Source organism: Hevea brasiliensis, chromosome 4 (assembly GCF_030052815.1).
Source record: "Hevea brasiliensis isolate MT/VB/25A 57/8 chromosome 4, ASM3005281v1, whole genome shotgun sequence".
NCBI classification, from domain to species: domain Eukaryota; kingdom Viridiplantae; phylum Streptophyta; class Magnoliopsida; order Malpighiales; family Euphorbiaceae; genus Hevea; species Hevea brasiliensis.
This window is the reverse complement of record NC_079496.1, coordinates 112,222,089-112,238,116: the sequence shown is the minus strand read 5'-3', so window position 1 is coordinate 112,238,116 and position 16,028 is coordinate 112,222,089. Positions and strand designations below refer to the sequence as shown.

Genomic DNA, 16,028 nt, shown 5'->3' with positions numbered 1-16,028 from the left:
TTTGGCATTAATTATTAATATTACATTATTTTGTTTTATTTTTATTATTAAATAATTGTTTATATAAATTATATATTTAATTAATTGTTATATATAAATTTATTTATTTAATTAATTGTTATATATATATATATATATATATATGAAAATTTTAATTAAAAATTTATATATATAAATAAAAAAAGAAAAAAAATCTAAGCGCTAAATCGGCCGAGTTTTAGCCTTTAGTTATTGGGTCTCGAATTATACTGTAACAGCATCGCCTAGGAGCTAGACAATTGCGTCGTCAAAACGCACCGTTTCTTAGCACTTCTCCGGACTCACTCCACCCTCGCAGAGAGAGATTGAGGCTGCGCTCTGATGGCGGAGAAACCCCAACCATTGCGCGTACTCTACTGTCCCGTTTGTAGTTTACCTGCAGAGTACTGTGAATTCGGTCCCGATTTCGAAAAATGCAAGCCTTGGTTGATCCAAAACGCCCCTGACCTCTATCCCGATCTCATCAAAGGTCGCTCTGTCCCTATATGACCCTTTTTTAATAGATTTTGCTTATTATATTATTTTTTTAATTAAAATTTGCTTGATTTCCCTGCAGAGGCAAATGCCAAGGAAGCTAACAAGGTCGCCGAGCAGTTACAATCCGCCGGCATCTCATCGAGCGGCGGCGACGGTGCTTCTCCTTCAGGTTATATATTTTTAGCTAGTTAAAGTGATCCTTGGACAGTTTTTATCTTACTTCGTTTTAGTTTTTCATATCAGGTTTCATTTAACTGTCTTATTATTGGAATACTAAAGAAAGCTGAATGGTAATTAATATAGCGGCACATTTGAATTGGTCTTGTTGAATTAATGAATTGTAAGCGTCCAATTTTTTGCATTTGTGCATCTTCTATCAGCTGAAAATGTATGAGTTTTTTTTTTTTTTTGGTTTGTTGATAAAAGAAAGTTACTTCTCATGAAGTGCAGAATCCAAATGAGAAATGATTTGAGTCTGATTTAGAATATTTATTGTATTATTTGCTGTATGGACTGTTTAGATTTTATTACATGATGAGCATGGCTGTAATATGCTGCAGTTAGGGAATTTTGTTGGTACATTTTGATAAATTAACTAGTTAAAAATATTTTCTCTATTATCAAGTTGTAGTAGCAGTAGTGATTAGTATATGGGTGATGTCTGAATGTTGTGATCTTTTGTTACTCTGTTGTCTGTGGGTTGCAGGGGGTACTTCTGCATCTAAGGAAGAAGAAGTAAAACGTCTTCCTGGTGGGAAGATAAAGAAGAAAGTGAGAGTTTGGCACTTCGCCCATCTTGGCTTCATTATTTGAATTTAATTTGCATAATTGCCTTAAATGCTGAATCAAATATGACTTTTTAGTATGTTCAACAGTATACTTGATGTTAATTAATCATTTATGCATTGAACATTTTCTTTTTAGGAGAGGCAAGAAGTTGTTATTGAGAAGGTTACACGTAACAAGCGGAAATGTATCACCACTGTTAAAGGGCTGGACCTGTTTGGTGAGCTTTTTGCTGCTTTGATCCTCTTCTTTTATATTTTAAAAGAAGTTTTTATCTCTTCACTATCATTACCTCTCCTTTGAAAATTGTGTTTTAGGTGTTAAACTTAGCGATGCATCAAAGAAACTTGGTAAAAAGTTTGCTACTGGAGCCTCTGTTGTTAAGGTATGTACTATTTTTGGGCAGTATGTTTCTTTTGCAATTGATGCTGATTATGTTGTATCTTTTCTGAATGATTGGTTTAGGGTCCAACTGAGAAGGAGCAGATTGATGTTCAAGGAGACATTTCCTATGACATTGTGGACTTCATTACAGAGACCTGGCCTGATGTAAAATATTCTTCTTTTTCTCTCCTCTTTAAATTTATGTGTTGGGCCACTATCTTTGATTACATTCTTACCTTCACAAAATTAATTGTTATTTTGCTTAGATAAGTCCTTCTTGGGCTGACCATTTTATCAAAAAGCAAAGAAAAATTTTGCTTGAAGTAGAGTGAAGTATATTTAGAAACCAGCATTGCCAATATTTTACACGTATACCATATTTAAGTTCTCTCTACATTGATTCTTGATAAGAAATTTGCCCTTTGACAAACCTAAAACTTTTAAGAGAGAAACACTGGGAAAAGTTGGCATTTAAGCACCTGCAGTTACAGAATTTAGAATTTTGCTGTTATGTGTGTGTGTGTGTGTGTGTGTGTGTGTGAACAGTGTTGAATTGGGAGGTCTGGGATGAAAAGGATGGTAATTTTTCCTTTCCGGCTGAAATAGCCAGAATGCTTCTTGTCAGAAAGGGCAAGAGTGCATAATTATCTCATTCTCTCTTTCTGGGTATTTTTGTTGAAACATAACTTAATGGGCAATTTGTTTCCTTTAATATATCAAAAATGTTAAAAGCTAAAGAAGTCACTAAAGGAAATACAACATTCCTTGGTTAAACAATGAAGTCTTTGATTTCTCAAAACCAAAACGTTAACTAAGTGTGCGATAATGGGCATTGTGGATGTTTCTCTATTTTTGTTTTCTTTTAGGAAAAGGCTTTTCTAAGCTCTTAAACTTTTGCTCAGTTCAATTGAGCCCTTGTAAAATTTTGTTTAACTCTCAAAATTCAGCAATCAGACCAATAAGTGATCACATGACTTCATGTGTGTGACTGTTTGTTAAATTTCAGAGTCTCAAGTGTTAATGGGTCCCATAAAATAAAATGAATATTATTAAAAAAATTTATAAATATTTAAACAAATGTAATAAAAAATTAAAACAAATTAAAAAAAAATTCCAAAACTCATCACACAAAATTTAAAACCTGGAACTCAAATTCAAAATTTTCTCTTCTTCTCATTTTCCTTCTTCTACTCTCTTCCTTACTCTCGCTTTCCCTTTATTCCACTTCTTCCCACTTCTTGCCTTTCCATTAAAGAATGATGATGAATGCAATTGACTCTTGTCTACTGTGTGTGTGTGTGTGTGAGAGAGAGAGAGAGAGAGAGAGAGAGAGAGAGAGAGAGAGAGTGGAGCCCGGGGGGGGGGGGGGAGGTTGGGGCAGCGGCGCGGCTGCCGCGGGGGCGCTAACAACAGCAGGTGAGAGCTAGCGGTTGGAAGATGCGGACCATGGGAGACAGACAGCAACACATGCAATGGTAGAAGTCTGGGAGGGAAAGAGTGACAGATGCAATGTTGTAATAGATTTAGGAAGAAAATAAATTAAAATAATGAGAAATGAGAGAACGGAAACCATTTTTTAAGGTTTCTTTTTTTCTTGTTTTTATTTTTGAAATGCTTTTGAGAAAAGTGTAAAAATGAAAACATATCAGGTTCACCGTGAGCATGTTATTTATTTATTTATTTTTTAACTTTCTTTTCCACAAAAGTAAACGAAAAGCAAAAACTGAAACATTATCAAATTTGCCCTTACGACATTCCAATTTGTGTCCTTAATTTATGGTCAATATGTTATGATTATTTGTGTATGCAATGATATATATCCTAATGGAACACCGAACCATGCCAGAACCTTTTTCTACCTCTCTGATAAGAGAATTGAAATGGGTGTCAAAACAGTATTGCTAGTCTGCATGTTCTCTGGTGCTTGAGTGTGATGACATATACGAGGCTTGATTATTGGAAAGATCTTGACTTGAGGGTATAACCTTCCTGCAGTTATACCCCTGTGGACCAGTTGTAGGGAAACTGAGAAGGATTGAATACAATTTTCTGATTTCCCATGTCAAAACCTGCCTACATGGAGTCATAAAGTTTCAGTCCTATAAACACATTTTGATATATAGTTTTGCCCTCATTAGTCATTATAACTTGTACAATTTATGAGACACACTCAATAAGTTAAAAATAGATGTCATATATCAGAATTATTGAGCAAGGAACTGTGTTAAATTGGCTAATTAGTTATTTTCCTGTCTTTTTTTCTTCCCTTTTCTTCAGGTTCCAGAAACTGCAATTTATTTTATTGAAGATGGTAAGAAGGTCCCAGCTGCTTGATTCTGAGTTATAAGTACAAGTGGTATGGAGTGTGGAGTCTTCCTCTTTGCTTGGCACTGTCCAAACTCAATGCAGTCTCGAGGTAAATGGACTGCTGAATAGAATCTAATCTCCAGTGAAACATTTGTCACTCATTAAATCCCCTATTTTCTTTGTTTCTGGAACTGGAAATGTGTCTCGGAATTTAATATCTACAACTTGTATAGGCGCAGTATGTGTGCTGTTTGCTTTTGTTTCTCTATGTTAAAAGCTGGTGAGTTGAATTTTTCACAAGTAACAAGCTTTTCACGGTATGGTACATCATGGTTTATCCTAGTGGTATAGCTGCTGCTACCAGGATTTTAAGGCTTTTATGCGTGTCCTCTGGGCAGTGGGTTATATGATGCACATATTTTTCAATTTGCCATTAAGGTTAGATCTAAATTGCAATTGATATGGAGGCTCAATTTAGCACCTAGGTCTTGTTCTGTGTTACATTTCATACTCCGGTTTCTCTTCATAAATTTAGTTGAAATCAAAGGTTAGCGATTCCATTTTGCTGGTGTACTGTAAATTAGGATTGAGCATGGCCACTTCGCAAACCGAATCAAACCTGAATAATAGTGATATTAAGGGACCCAAGTGAAAAGTCTAATCTTTAAGTCTCAATTTAAGTGTCAAATCAATGTTATTAATATTTGACTTATGCTTCATTTATTTGGGAAAAAATATTTTTTGTATTTATCAAAGAGAAAATTAAATTATTTTAAAAAAAATAACACTTCTTTTCAAAAGAGAAAATTAATTTTTATTCTTTAGATATTGATAATTTTATTAAAATATTAAAATGCTTATATATATATATATATATATATATATATATATATATATATATATATATATATATATATATATATATATATATATGAGAAATAAAAACATATAATTAATTAAACATTATAATTGAACAGTAAAAAATATTTTTTATATGTAAGTTATTTTTTTTGAAATAAATGAAGTCTTAATGTCATTCATATTTTCTAAAATGCCATTTATTTAAGAACAAATTCAATAATAACAATTACTAAGTGTTTAGAATAAGAATAATAATTGTAGAGATTTAGAGAGTTTAAAGAGTCTAAATAAAATTTTTCTTAATGGTTGATATTACATCTAACTTAAAATTTTAAGATAATGGATCTTTAGGTTTTTATTTATTTATTTATTTTTTACTCATCTCATTAATATTTTTAATAAATAAAAATAATTATAAATAATAAATATAATGAGGTGGTGTTACTAAATAAAATATAAATGAAAATAAATTATAAATATAATAATTTAAAAATAAATTATTATAAAATGAATGTCAAACTATGAGTAGCCAATTTTAGGACGGAATCCTACAAAATATATGAGCTAGATCGGCCCATTCCAAAACTCACTCTGGATGCTGATGTAAAATTAACGAGTGGGTAGCTAATATTTTGGCGGATAGTGAATCGAGGAGAGAAAATTTGTTAGATTTCATTGATGGATCTTGTTCTGTTTATACTTGGCTCGTATCAATGTGTCACTGTGGGGACGGTGGTAAATCACAGCACTCAGCAGAGTGACGGTAACTTATCCCCTTTCTCAAATGATTTTAGATTTTGGAGAATATGGGCAATTTCAATGGTTATCGGGTAGCAAATGGCAGAGAAACGAATAAGGAAATATATATATAAAGTTTGCAGAGTATCACATGGAGGGTTTGAAGCAGAAGTGAAAAAAGGACCAGGAAATATGAGGCTTCTCCACGTTACACTGTAAAAGTATCATGCATTTTATTGAATTGGGGCTATTTTGTATAGGTTTACTTTTGGTACGACACAAGGTGATAATGGTTCATTGATGATCTCTAATGTGCTTACCAATATTAAGATTTCGCATAGCTTAGCTTTGTCTAATAATTGTAGACCATTATTATTTAGTAGATTTAGATTTAAGTCTTTATTTTTTAATTTTTTTATTAAAAAAATAATATTTAAGATTTCTCTAATAAGACTTATACACAAGGAAATAACATGTAAAATGTCTTATATGCTTTTTTTTATTTTTTTAATATGAAAAAAGTTTTATATAATAATTTAATAATATTAGAGTTATTTTTAAAAGTGTTACATCCCAATTCAAGTTAAATGAATAGAAAAGGAAATTATTATTTAATCTTTCTATTATAACGAAATTAATAATTATATTTTAAAAAATACAATAATTTTTTATTTTATTATATATTTTCATCTATCCATTTATTTTTTTCCATTCTTAAATTTTACCATTATAAACATTTTAGTTCTTAAATTATTATTATTATTATTATTAACACTTTTGTGTCTCATTACTAACTTTTAATTTCTCACTAATGACTAAATTGATAAAAATAATAATTAATAAAATTAAATATATGAAGAATTAAATCATAAATTTTTAAACATTTGAATAATTAATTTTAAAATAATAAAATTTACCCTTAAATAGTTCCACTCTAAAAAGAATGCTACGATGGCCAAAGTGGAGACGCGGCAAACTCGTGGTTATTATTATTATTTATTATTTCGGATATATAGAACTCGTGGTTTTGGAGTCTCTTAAAAGTCAATTAAGCCAGCTTCTAGCAAGCAAGCAAGCAAGCTTTTCTAGCCAGCTTCTAGCAAGCAAGCAAGCTTTTCTATTACTGTCATCCACCTAGTCTTTGATGATGGAACAGCTAGCCTGGTTCAGACCACCCATATACTCATCATTTCATTGATGTCTAATCGATGATACATTTCCTTGTGTTTGTGTCTGAATGTGTTTGTTTTTACTTTTTTACTTTCATCTTTTGAAATGGTTTGAATGTTCTAAAGACAGCTTTCCCTAACTACTCAGATTGCGTTCACATCCAAATTATTCCTCACCTGTCCCTAGCTATTACGCATGCATGCATGCCATTTTATTTGTATTATATGCTATACCAAGGCTGCTTAAGATCATATCTAGACTTGACTTCATAAATTGTTCCCATTCTAATTTTCTAATAATCATTTTATGCATGGTTTAATATGTTCCTAAATAAGGTTCCATATCTAGATCAACGGTGGTGTTTGATATCGATGGTGTTTGGTAATAAGATTGAGTGTTCGATTATCATGAATGAAGATGATGCTCATTGAGAATATTTTACCTCTTAATGGGTTGACGCGGAGCAAGCAAATAAGCTGAAGATATCTGTACAATGTGAAAAAAAAAAGTTCCTAAATAAGGACTCAAATCATCATATGTTAGTGCCACTATAGCAGGCTATATTTCTTAGCATTTGAGAGGTAGAAACTATTGGGAAATGAATTGAGCTAATGTACTGCATTGAAGATATATAAAATGAAATGGTAAACTATAAGTGATTGAATTGAAACATTAATTTGATAATTATTTTGATGTGTAAAGTTATTTAGTTATTTATATATACTCGTAGTAAAATGAATTAGTATATAATTTGTCTGACCCTTTTACATAAGTTATAAGAAAATATTTTGGAGTAGTTTAGGAAAGTAAAAAAGCAAATGAAATTTGCTTATAAATACCAATAAAATTCATATTTTCATAAACTTAACAAATTTCTTTCAATTCTTTCAATTTCCTTGCTCTTTAAATAGCTCAATTCTTTATTTTTTTAAACCAATATTTCATTTGATTTGCAATTTCTCACTATAAATTTCTTCATATTTCACTTTATTTTTTTCCTTAAAAAAATTTGTCAAGTGAAGGTTCTTCAAGGATCCAAGAAATGGCAAGGATTAAAAATAAAAGAAGAGAAAACTCAATTTTACTTTACTCTTAATTTTCAACCAATGGACACTGACATAATCAATCAATTGATGAATAGCTAATTATCATTTACTCATTCAAATCAATGTTTTAGTAAAAAAAAAAAAAAAAAAAAAATTAGGTTAAAATAAAATGTAATTACTGCAGACAAATATTCAAATTCAAGAAAGGCAGTAAATATGGGACACTTTTAGGTGGCCCCATCAAAATAAACATCTTGTTGAGGTGGGATCAATACAATTGAGACTACTGATGATTTCTCAAGTTAAGGTAGAACAAGGACAAATGAAAATTAAGATAAGTTGGAGATTCTTGTAGAAGAAAATTACAGCATCTTTGATTCATCTACCCTTAAAATGATGCATATGCATTTTAATTATAAAATAATTAAGTCATGCCCAATTAATTTTTAATTTTTTTTTCTTTTCATTCATTTGCAAATACACATATTTTTTAGTCTCTTTGTAATTAAAATATAAGTATATAATAATTTCTATAATTAATCATTTACATCCTTTAATTTTTTTTCTTTTATTTATAAATTCATGTAATATTTTTTTTCCTATCTTTATAATTAAATTACACATGTAAAAAAATTTCTATAATTGATAATATATATCATTCAATTTTTCTATTATTTATAAATACATGTAATTTTTTATTTTTGTAATAAAATTAAACAATAAATATTATGTAAAACTAGAGACATTATTTTTTAAGGGAAAATTGCCCAAAAAAAACCCTGTACTTAATTTTTTTTTTTTACAATTATGCCCATACTAAAAAAAATTACTAATTAAACCCTGAATTTTTTAGTTTTTACCCATTGTATTTTACTGTAGCCTGGCATGGCATCTCCATTAATGAGATAATAATTTTATTAGTGATAGAATAAATTTGGTAAGAATTAAAAGTTCAGAGTTAAATTGATAATTTTTATAGTATGGAGTAAAATTGTAAAAATTAAAAAAGTACAAACTTTTTTGGGAGATGATTTTTTTTTTAAAAAAAAAGAAATAAATTTTGGTAAGTTGGGTATCAGAATTAGGTTGAAGTAAAATCAAAATAGGATTTCATCTCGAACATGAATTGAACTAAATCAAAATTAAAATTGCCTCTAATCAGATAAAAACCAAAACTGTCGAGACCGAAATTATTGAAAACCGAACCTGTAAAATCTGATTTATATACTTTGGTTCCACTGGGTGGATTATTATGAATAAGATATTGAAATTTGAAGAAGTATATAGGAAGCTCCCAAGAAAGAGTTGAGGATTACAAAATATAAATAAAAACATATAATATATGCTTATGGTTTATTGTGTAGTAAAATAGCAAACATGAGTCTGTACCAAATAAGATTTGTTTTGTCTGAATGGGTGCTACAATGACAATGTGATCAGAGGGTGGTGTCTGTCTGTGTCTCGCAGAATCATAGAAAAACACAAAACCACCGAGGCATCAAGTGTACGTTTGTGTTGTTAATAATAAAATTGAAGGGCAAAAAGGAGTAATGCCATAACTCATACAAGCTGTACATGGGCAATAATTTCTTGACTAGGGTTTCTGTTTTTTACCTAGAAAAATTTTCAGCCAAATTCTAACTATGCCTAACCAAACAAGGAATGTGATCTCATTGATGAAGACACCTGGCTTCAATTAATACATGCAGATCAAAGATTTCAGAATTCTGTCTTTAAATTGAAAAATAAAAAATAAAAGTGGGGTTTGTTTCAGCTTTTTGGGAGCTAGTTTCCCTGGGAAACAGGTCATCAGGGCTTAGGTTGACGGGGCTATATATATGCACCTTCAACCAAATGACAAACAAGATCTTGAGGGAAATTTTTTCAAGAAATCACTGCTTTTGGAGCTATATGCAATTCTCAATCTTCAAAATATAATTAATTAGCTGGATCCCATATATTCTCTCATTTTCACTGTGCCAATAGACCATGCATGAGCATTAATTTTGAGGCAATTAAGTTTATTTTTGTGATTTTCTTTGTTGATTCTATTGGTCTGATTGATATGGCATAAGGGCAAGTAGCTTTTAAAATTTTTTTAAATAGTTCTAAGATTTGAGAAATCAGTGACCTAGAGATAAACTCATTGAGCTGAAGTTTCATCAATTTAAATTCATTATTGATTCGATTGAATCAAATTATGATTGAATTCAAATCAAAATCGAAAAAAACTCTATATACGATATGATCGAATCCTACATTTGCAATTCTAGATATTAAAATTAGCAGTTTCGATTCATAATCAAATCAGACCGACTTTATGGCCGAGTCTACCTAGAGATATGAGGCACTGATAAGAGTTCACTAAATACCAAATCAGAGTACGATTACCCATGGGCAAATCTAAGGCACTGTTTCGCTAAACAACACAAGCATGTACTGGGTACGCATAGAAAGTTAAAGATTTTGAGGCAGAAAATTGGAAGACTGATGAAAGAGCAAAGGGACTCAAGGTACTTGAAGGAATCAAAATTTATCAATCTCTCGTATGGGCATGCAGTGGGGGAGGGAGGGGCCCCTGGCCCTCAACCTCTTCCTTCACTAATTCTTTGATTGATTGACCCTATGATGATCATCTCACGTGACATTAATATCCTTTTCCGACTGCTTTCATTTCAATTTTTTCCATCCTTGCACATCATCACTGCCTCTTGCATGCCTATCTAATTTCCATCAAGAATCCACTATTAACTTTTTAAGAATAATTTTATATCTCTAACATACCTTTGCACGTAAATATCCACTAAATTTGAAACATAAATGTGTATAAATCTATTTTATTTTGTATTGAAATGTTTAATTACTATGTAAAACGAATAGAATTAAAATTCTGAACTTTTTAATTTGAACAATTCATATACAATATTAAAAAAATGTTTAATTTAAAAGCTTAATTTCATAGATAAAAGCTCGTAAAAATAGTTTTATATCTCAAACTTGTCCACCAATGAAAATATAAGATGGGTGTTATCCTATGCAAAATAATAATGAATTGTATGATTAAATTTCTAATGAATTTACCTTCACACAAGGTCATGAAATCATTTAGAATAATTTTTTAAAAATATTTTTATAATATGAAATCACTGTCCATACATTCACACATATTTAGAAAAACTTTCATCCCACATACATTTAACTTGATCAAAATTTAAATTTATCTATAATATTAATTAATTAAATAAAATCAAAGTTTAATAATAAGGGTTAATTAGTTTAAATAATAAACAAATTTGCTTTCTATTTTAACATTTTAATTAAACTGGATTTTCATAAGTGATAATTCATAATTAATAAGGATGGAAATGTGATTTTAGATTTGTTGGAAAAAAAAATATTCTACCCATTAAAGTTAGCCTACAGTTGGTAAGGATGATTTTATATATATATATATCATTGAAAGTTTAACTATGTTGGGGAATATATCAAAATTATTTATTTTAAATGCATCAAATCGATATATAAGAGTGCGTATTTAAGATCACTATGAGAAGAGACCTAACATGAATGGAAGAAAGTTGATCCTTGAGATGAAAGCTTCATTTTTTTTTTATCAACGAGAGTTTAATTTTAACGTACAGTCTTACAGTAAAATAACTAAACCAGAAACATAAACAATTGGATTTCAAAGTGATGATCTTATTGAAATTAGACATGGCAATATATAGCCTTACAAAAGATAGATAAACACAAATAACGTAAAGTTGTTGAAAAGAAAAAATAACAGCAGATAAATCCTAACAGTCCCAAAAGAATACGACTTCCTGAAGAATAGGATTTTATTTTAACAGAAATTGACTGGACCAAGAACTCCTAACATTCCCTCCCTTAAACTTATTCCCTTTTTTTTTGGATTTTATAACAAGAATTAGTTTAAGTCTGAAACATCACATACACTAAGCTCTTTACGCGGTTTTTGAAATGCCTCCAACTTGAGAGGCTTTGTCAACAAATTAGCAAGTTGATCTCGAGTACCACAAAACAATAAGTTGACAGTTCCTTCCTTAGTAAGATCTCTATGAAAATGAAATCTTACCCTTATGTGCTTGGAACGACCATGCAGAACTGGGTTTTTTGACAACTTAATAGTTGAAGCATTATCACACATAAGCTTGGTTCCTTCTACCTGTAAATGACCGATCTCTTTGAGTATTCTTCTCATCCAAACAGCTTGACATGCACATGCAGCAGCGGCAACAAACTCCGCTTCTGTAGTTGATAAGGTGACTATAGGTTGCTTTCTAGATGACCATGCCACTGCTCCTTCACTCATCATAAACACATAGCCTGAAGTACTTTTGCTGCCTTCCATATGGCCGGCACAGTCACTATCAGTAAAACCAATCAACTCACTAATTCCTCCCCTTTTGTAGAATACACCATAGTTAACAGTACCTTTCAAGTACCTCAAGACCCTTTTTGCTGCTGCAAAATGTTGTTGTGTCGGACAAGCCATAAAACGACTTATTAGACTTACAACAAACATAAGATCAGGACGAGTGGCAGTGAGATACATCAAGCTTCCCACTATCTGTTTGAAAAAAGTTGCATCCACTTTAATGCCATTTTCGTCTTTGCCAATTTTTTGTCCTGGAACAATGGGATTACAAACAGAGTTGTAATTTTCTATCTCAAATCGCTTCAAAACCTCAGCTGCATACTTTCTTTGACATATAAAAATGCCATCTGATCGCTGTATTACTTCAATTCCGAGAAAGAACCTCATCTGACCCAGATCAGTCATATCAAACTCCTTTTTCATAGAACATTTAAATTCTCCCAACAATATTTCATCATTGCTAGTAAACAAAAGATCATCAACATAAATGCTTACAATAAGAATGTTACCTTTCTTCCTTTTAACAAAGAGCGTATGCTCACTAGAACTGTTTTCAAATCCTTCTTTGATGAAGTAGGATTCAATTCGGCTAAACCAGGCTCTAGGTGCCTGTTTTAACCCATAGAGTGCTTTGTTGAGCTTGTACACCATTTGTTCACTCCCCTTTTTTTCATAGCCTTTCGGTTGTTCTACAAAGACATCTTCTTTTAATTCTCTATGTAGAAAAGCTGATTTTACATCTAACTGATAAAGTTTCCAGCCTTTCTGAGCCGCAAAAGCTATGATCATCCTTACAGTATCCATTCTGGCCACAGGTGCAAAAACTTCAGTGTAATCAATTCCATGCTCTTGTGTGTAGCCTTTCACCACCAACCTCGCCTTGTATTTATCAACCTCTCCAAGCTCATTTAGCTTAGTTTTATAAATCCATTTTACTCCTATTTTCTTTGCACCAACGGGTAGAACTATTAAGTGCCAAGTTTGATTTTTTTCAATGGATTTAATCTCCTCATCCATAGCCAATCTCCACTTTGAGCTTTTGACTGCTTCCTCAAAGTTTACAGGATCTGAAACCATCAAATACGCCATGTTAATATCATCTTCTTCAGAGAAACCTTCATAGGTGGACGTCGACTTCTGCCCTCTCTTATAGCCAAATTTGGTTCGATTTCAGCAACAGGTGTTGCATCGATAGCAGCAGGTTCAGCAGCAGCTTCAATTTCACCATCTGGATTAATCGATGAAGCTGAAACTGTGTGTTGTTCAGTGTCTTCTTCTTTTGCGGCTGAAATTTCAATACTTTCTCCCCAATCTAAATCAGCTTCATCTTCAAAATTTTCCCAATCCCATTCACGATCCTCATCAAAAATTACATCACGGCTCACTCTGATTTTTTTTGTAATAGGATCAAACATTCTGTACCCTTTGGATTCACCACTGATTCCAAATAAAACACAACTTACACTTTTATCTTCTAGTTTTTTTTCTTTTAGCATCTGGAATATGAACATATCCCACACATCCGAAAACTTAAAAATGGTCAACTGATGGTTTTTCTCCACTCCAAGCCTCTTCTGGTGTCATATCCTTTACTGCAAGTGTCGGTGATCGATTCAAGACATGATTCGCCCACATGACAGCTTCAGGCCAGAATTTCTTAGGTACTTTCTTTTCTGTCAACATAGCTCTTACCAAGTTCATCACTGTACGATTTTTGCGTTCAGTTACTCCGTTTTGTTGTGGAGTATAAGCTGTGGTCAGTTGTCTCTTCACTCCATGTTGCTTGCAAAAGTCATTAAATTCTGGAGAATTGAATTCTCCTCCTCTATCTGTTCTTAGGCATTTTATGGGCATTCTAATTTCTTTTTCCACCAAAATTTTGAAACATTTAAAATGGTAAAATGTTTCTGATTTTTCTGGGAGAAAGTACATCCATGCCTTTCTAGAAAAATCATCTATAAAACATAGCAAGTGCCTTTTTCCGCTGCTTGAAGGCGGTGTAATAGGACCACATAGATCCGCATGAATAAGACCCAATTTTTCAGTTGCTCTCCACTGACTTCTTTTTGGAATGGGAGTCCGATGTTGTTTGCCCTTCATACATGCTTCGCAAGTGATGCTTGGATCAACAATTTGCGGCAAACCTTCCACCATGTTTTTATGTTGCAAGATACGAAGGCCTTTGTAGCTGAGATGGCCATAATGATAGTGCCAGAGTATTGACTGATCCGAATTTGAAACTTGGAGGCATCTCCCTTTATGTGTTGTGATTGATGACTCTGCAAGCAAAATGAACATCCGGTTTGCACTCATAATTGATTCTGCCATTTTCCCTTTTTGTGGATGATAAATACTGCATACTCCATTTTTGAACAGCACCGCTACTCCCTTTTCTTGAAGTTGTCCAACACTCAAAAGATTATTTTTGAGTTCAGGTGCCCAATATACTTCTCCAATGGTGTAACAATTTCCCTGTAAAATCAATTTCACAGTACCTTTTCCAGACACTTTCATTCTTGTATTATTTCCAAGCTTGACACTATGAGTGAAAGTTGTGTCTAAGCTTGAAAACATACTTTTATTACCACACATGTGATTTGAGCAACCCGAGTCTAAGAACCATGCGTGACTTCTTTTTGCTTCATGGAGTTCTACATAGGCCATTAGCAACAACTCATCTTCTTCGTCGAGCTCGACATAATTTGCTTCATTTTTCCACTTTGGACATTCATACTGAAAATGTCCTAAGTCGTGACACTTATAACATTCAATAGTTGCTTTGTTGAAATTTGTTCTCCCTCTTCCACGCCCTCTTCCTCTGTAAGTTCCTCTTCCTCTGTTATTTGTACTTGTTCGACCTACAACATTCAGCTCTTGATCCTCATCATTGTTGCTAGGACGTCGAAATATCTGTTCATGCACCACTAACGAACTCTGTAACTCATCAATGGACATAGTATCAGTATCCTTTGATTCTTCGATGGACACTACAACATATGTAAATTTGTCAGTTAGAGTGCGTAGGATTTTCTCTACAATTTTCTTGTCTGGCATTTCTTCTCCATTGCTCCTCATCTTATTGGAGACCATCATTACTCTTGCAAAGTAATCAGTGATGGTTTCATCCTTCTTCATCTCTAGAACCTCAAACTCTCTCCTTAGTGCATTAAGAAGAGATTTCTTCACCTTTAGATTCCCACCAAACTTCCATTTCAGTGAGTCCCAAACACTCTTGGCTGTGCGACAGTCCAAGATTTGCTCAAAGACAGTTCGATCAATCGCTTGAAAGAGGTAATCTTTGAGTCTAGCATCATCGAACTGCTCCCGTTGTGCCTCAGTTAGTATCGTTCCTTCTATTGGTTCTGTAAAACCAATTTCCACTAAACTCCACAGACCCTTTGCTCTAAGTAAATTTTCCATCAGTTCACTCCAATGATCATAGTGACTGTCGAAGTGAGGAATTTTTGTTAGAGTTTTATCTTCACTCATACTCTCTGTGTTTGATCACTCGAAGATTGCTACTTCCCTTTTTTCAAAACCCAGTGGGGGCTCTGATACCAATTGTAGAGTCTTACAGTAAAATAACTAAACCAGAAACATAAACAATTGGATTTCAAAGTGATGATCTTATTAAAATTAGACATGGCAATATATAGCCTTACAAAAGATAGATAAACACAAATAACGTAAAGTTGTTGAAAAGAAAAAATAACAGCAGATAAATTCTAACAGTCCCAAAAGAATAGGACTTCCTGAAGAATAAGACTTTATTTTAACAGAAATTGACTGGACCAAGAACTCCTAACAATTTTAACAAAAAG

The 16,028-nt window shown here is 32.2% G+C and overlaps 1 protein-coding gene across 1 annotated transcript; it reads left to right on the top strand.

The window, feature by feature from the left end:
* The first annotated feature begins 199 nt into the window (after nt 1–199).
* Nucleotides 200–4,318, top strand: LOC110642968 (translation machinery-associated protein 22). The gene is made up of 7 exons (XM_021795211.2): nt 200–508; nt 596–685; nt 1,223–1,287; nt 1,441–1,522; nt 1,620–1,687; nt 1,768–1,851; nt 3,964–4,318. The coding sequence occupies exons 1-7, from the start codon at nt 361–363 to the stop codon at nt 4,018–4,020; spliced, it is 594 nt and encodes a 197-aa protein (XP_021650903.1). The 5' UTR covers nt 200–360; the 3' UTR covers nt 4,021–4,318.
* The last annotated feature ends 11,710 nt before the right edge of the window (nt 4,319–16,028 follow it).

Excerpts from the sequence above, each read along its gene's own strand:
- LOC110642968 (XM_021795211.2), top strand. The coding sequence starts at position 361 with ATGGCGGAGAAACCCCAACCATTGCGCGTACTCTACTGTCCCGTTTGT. Across the intron at positions 686-1,222 it reads CGACGGTGCTTCTCCTTCAG|GGGGTACTTCTGCATCTAAG; the intron begins GTTATATATTTT and ends TGTGGGTTGCAG. Across the intron at positions 1,523-1,619 it reads TAAAGGGCTGGACCTGTTTG|GTGTTAAACTTAGCGATGCA; the intron begins GTGAGCTTTTTG and ends ATTGTGTTTTAG.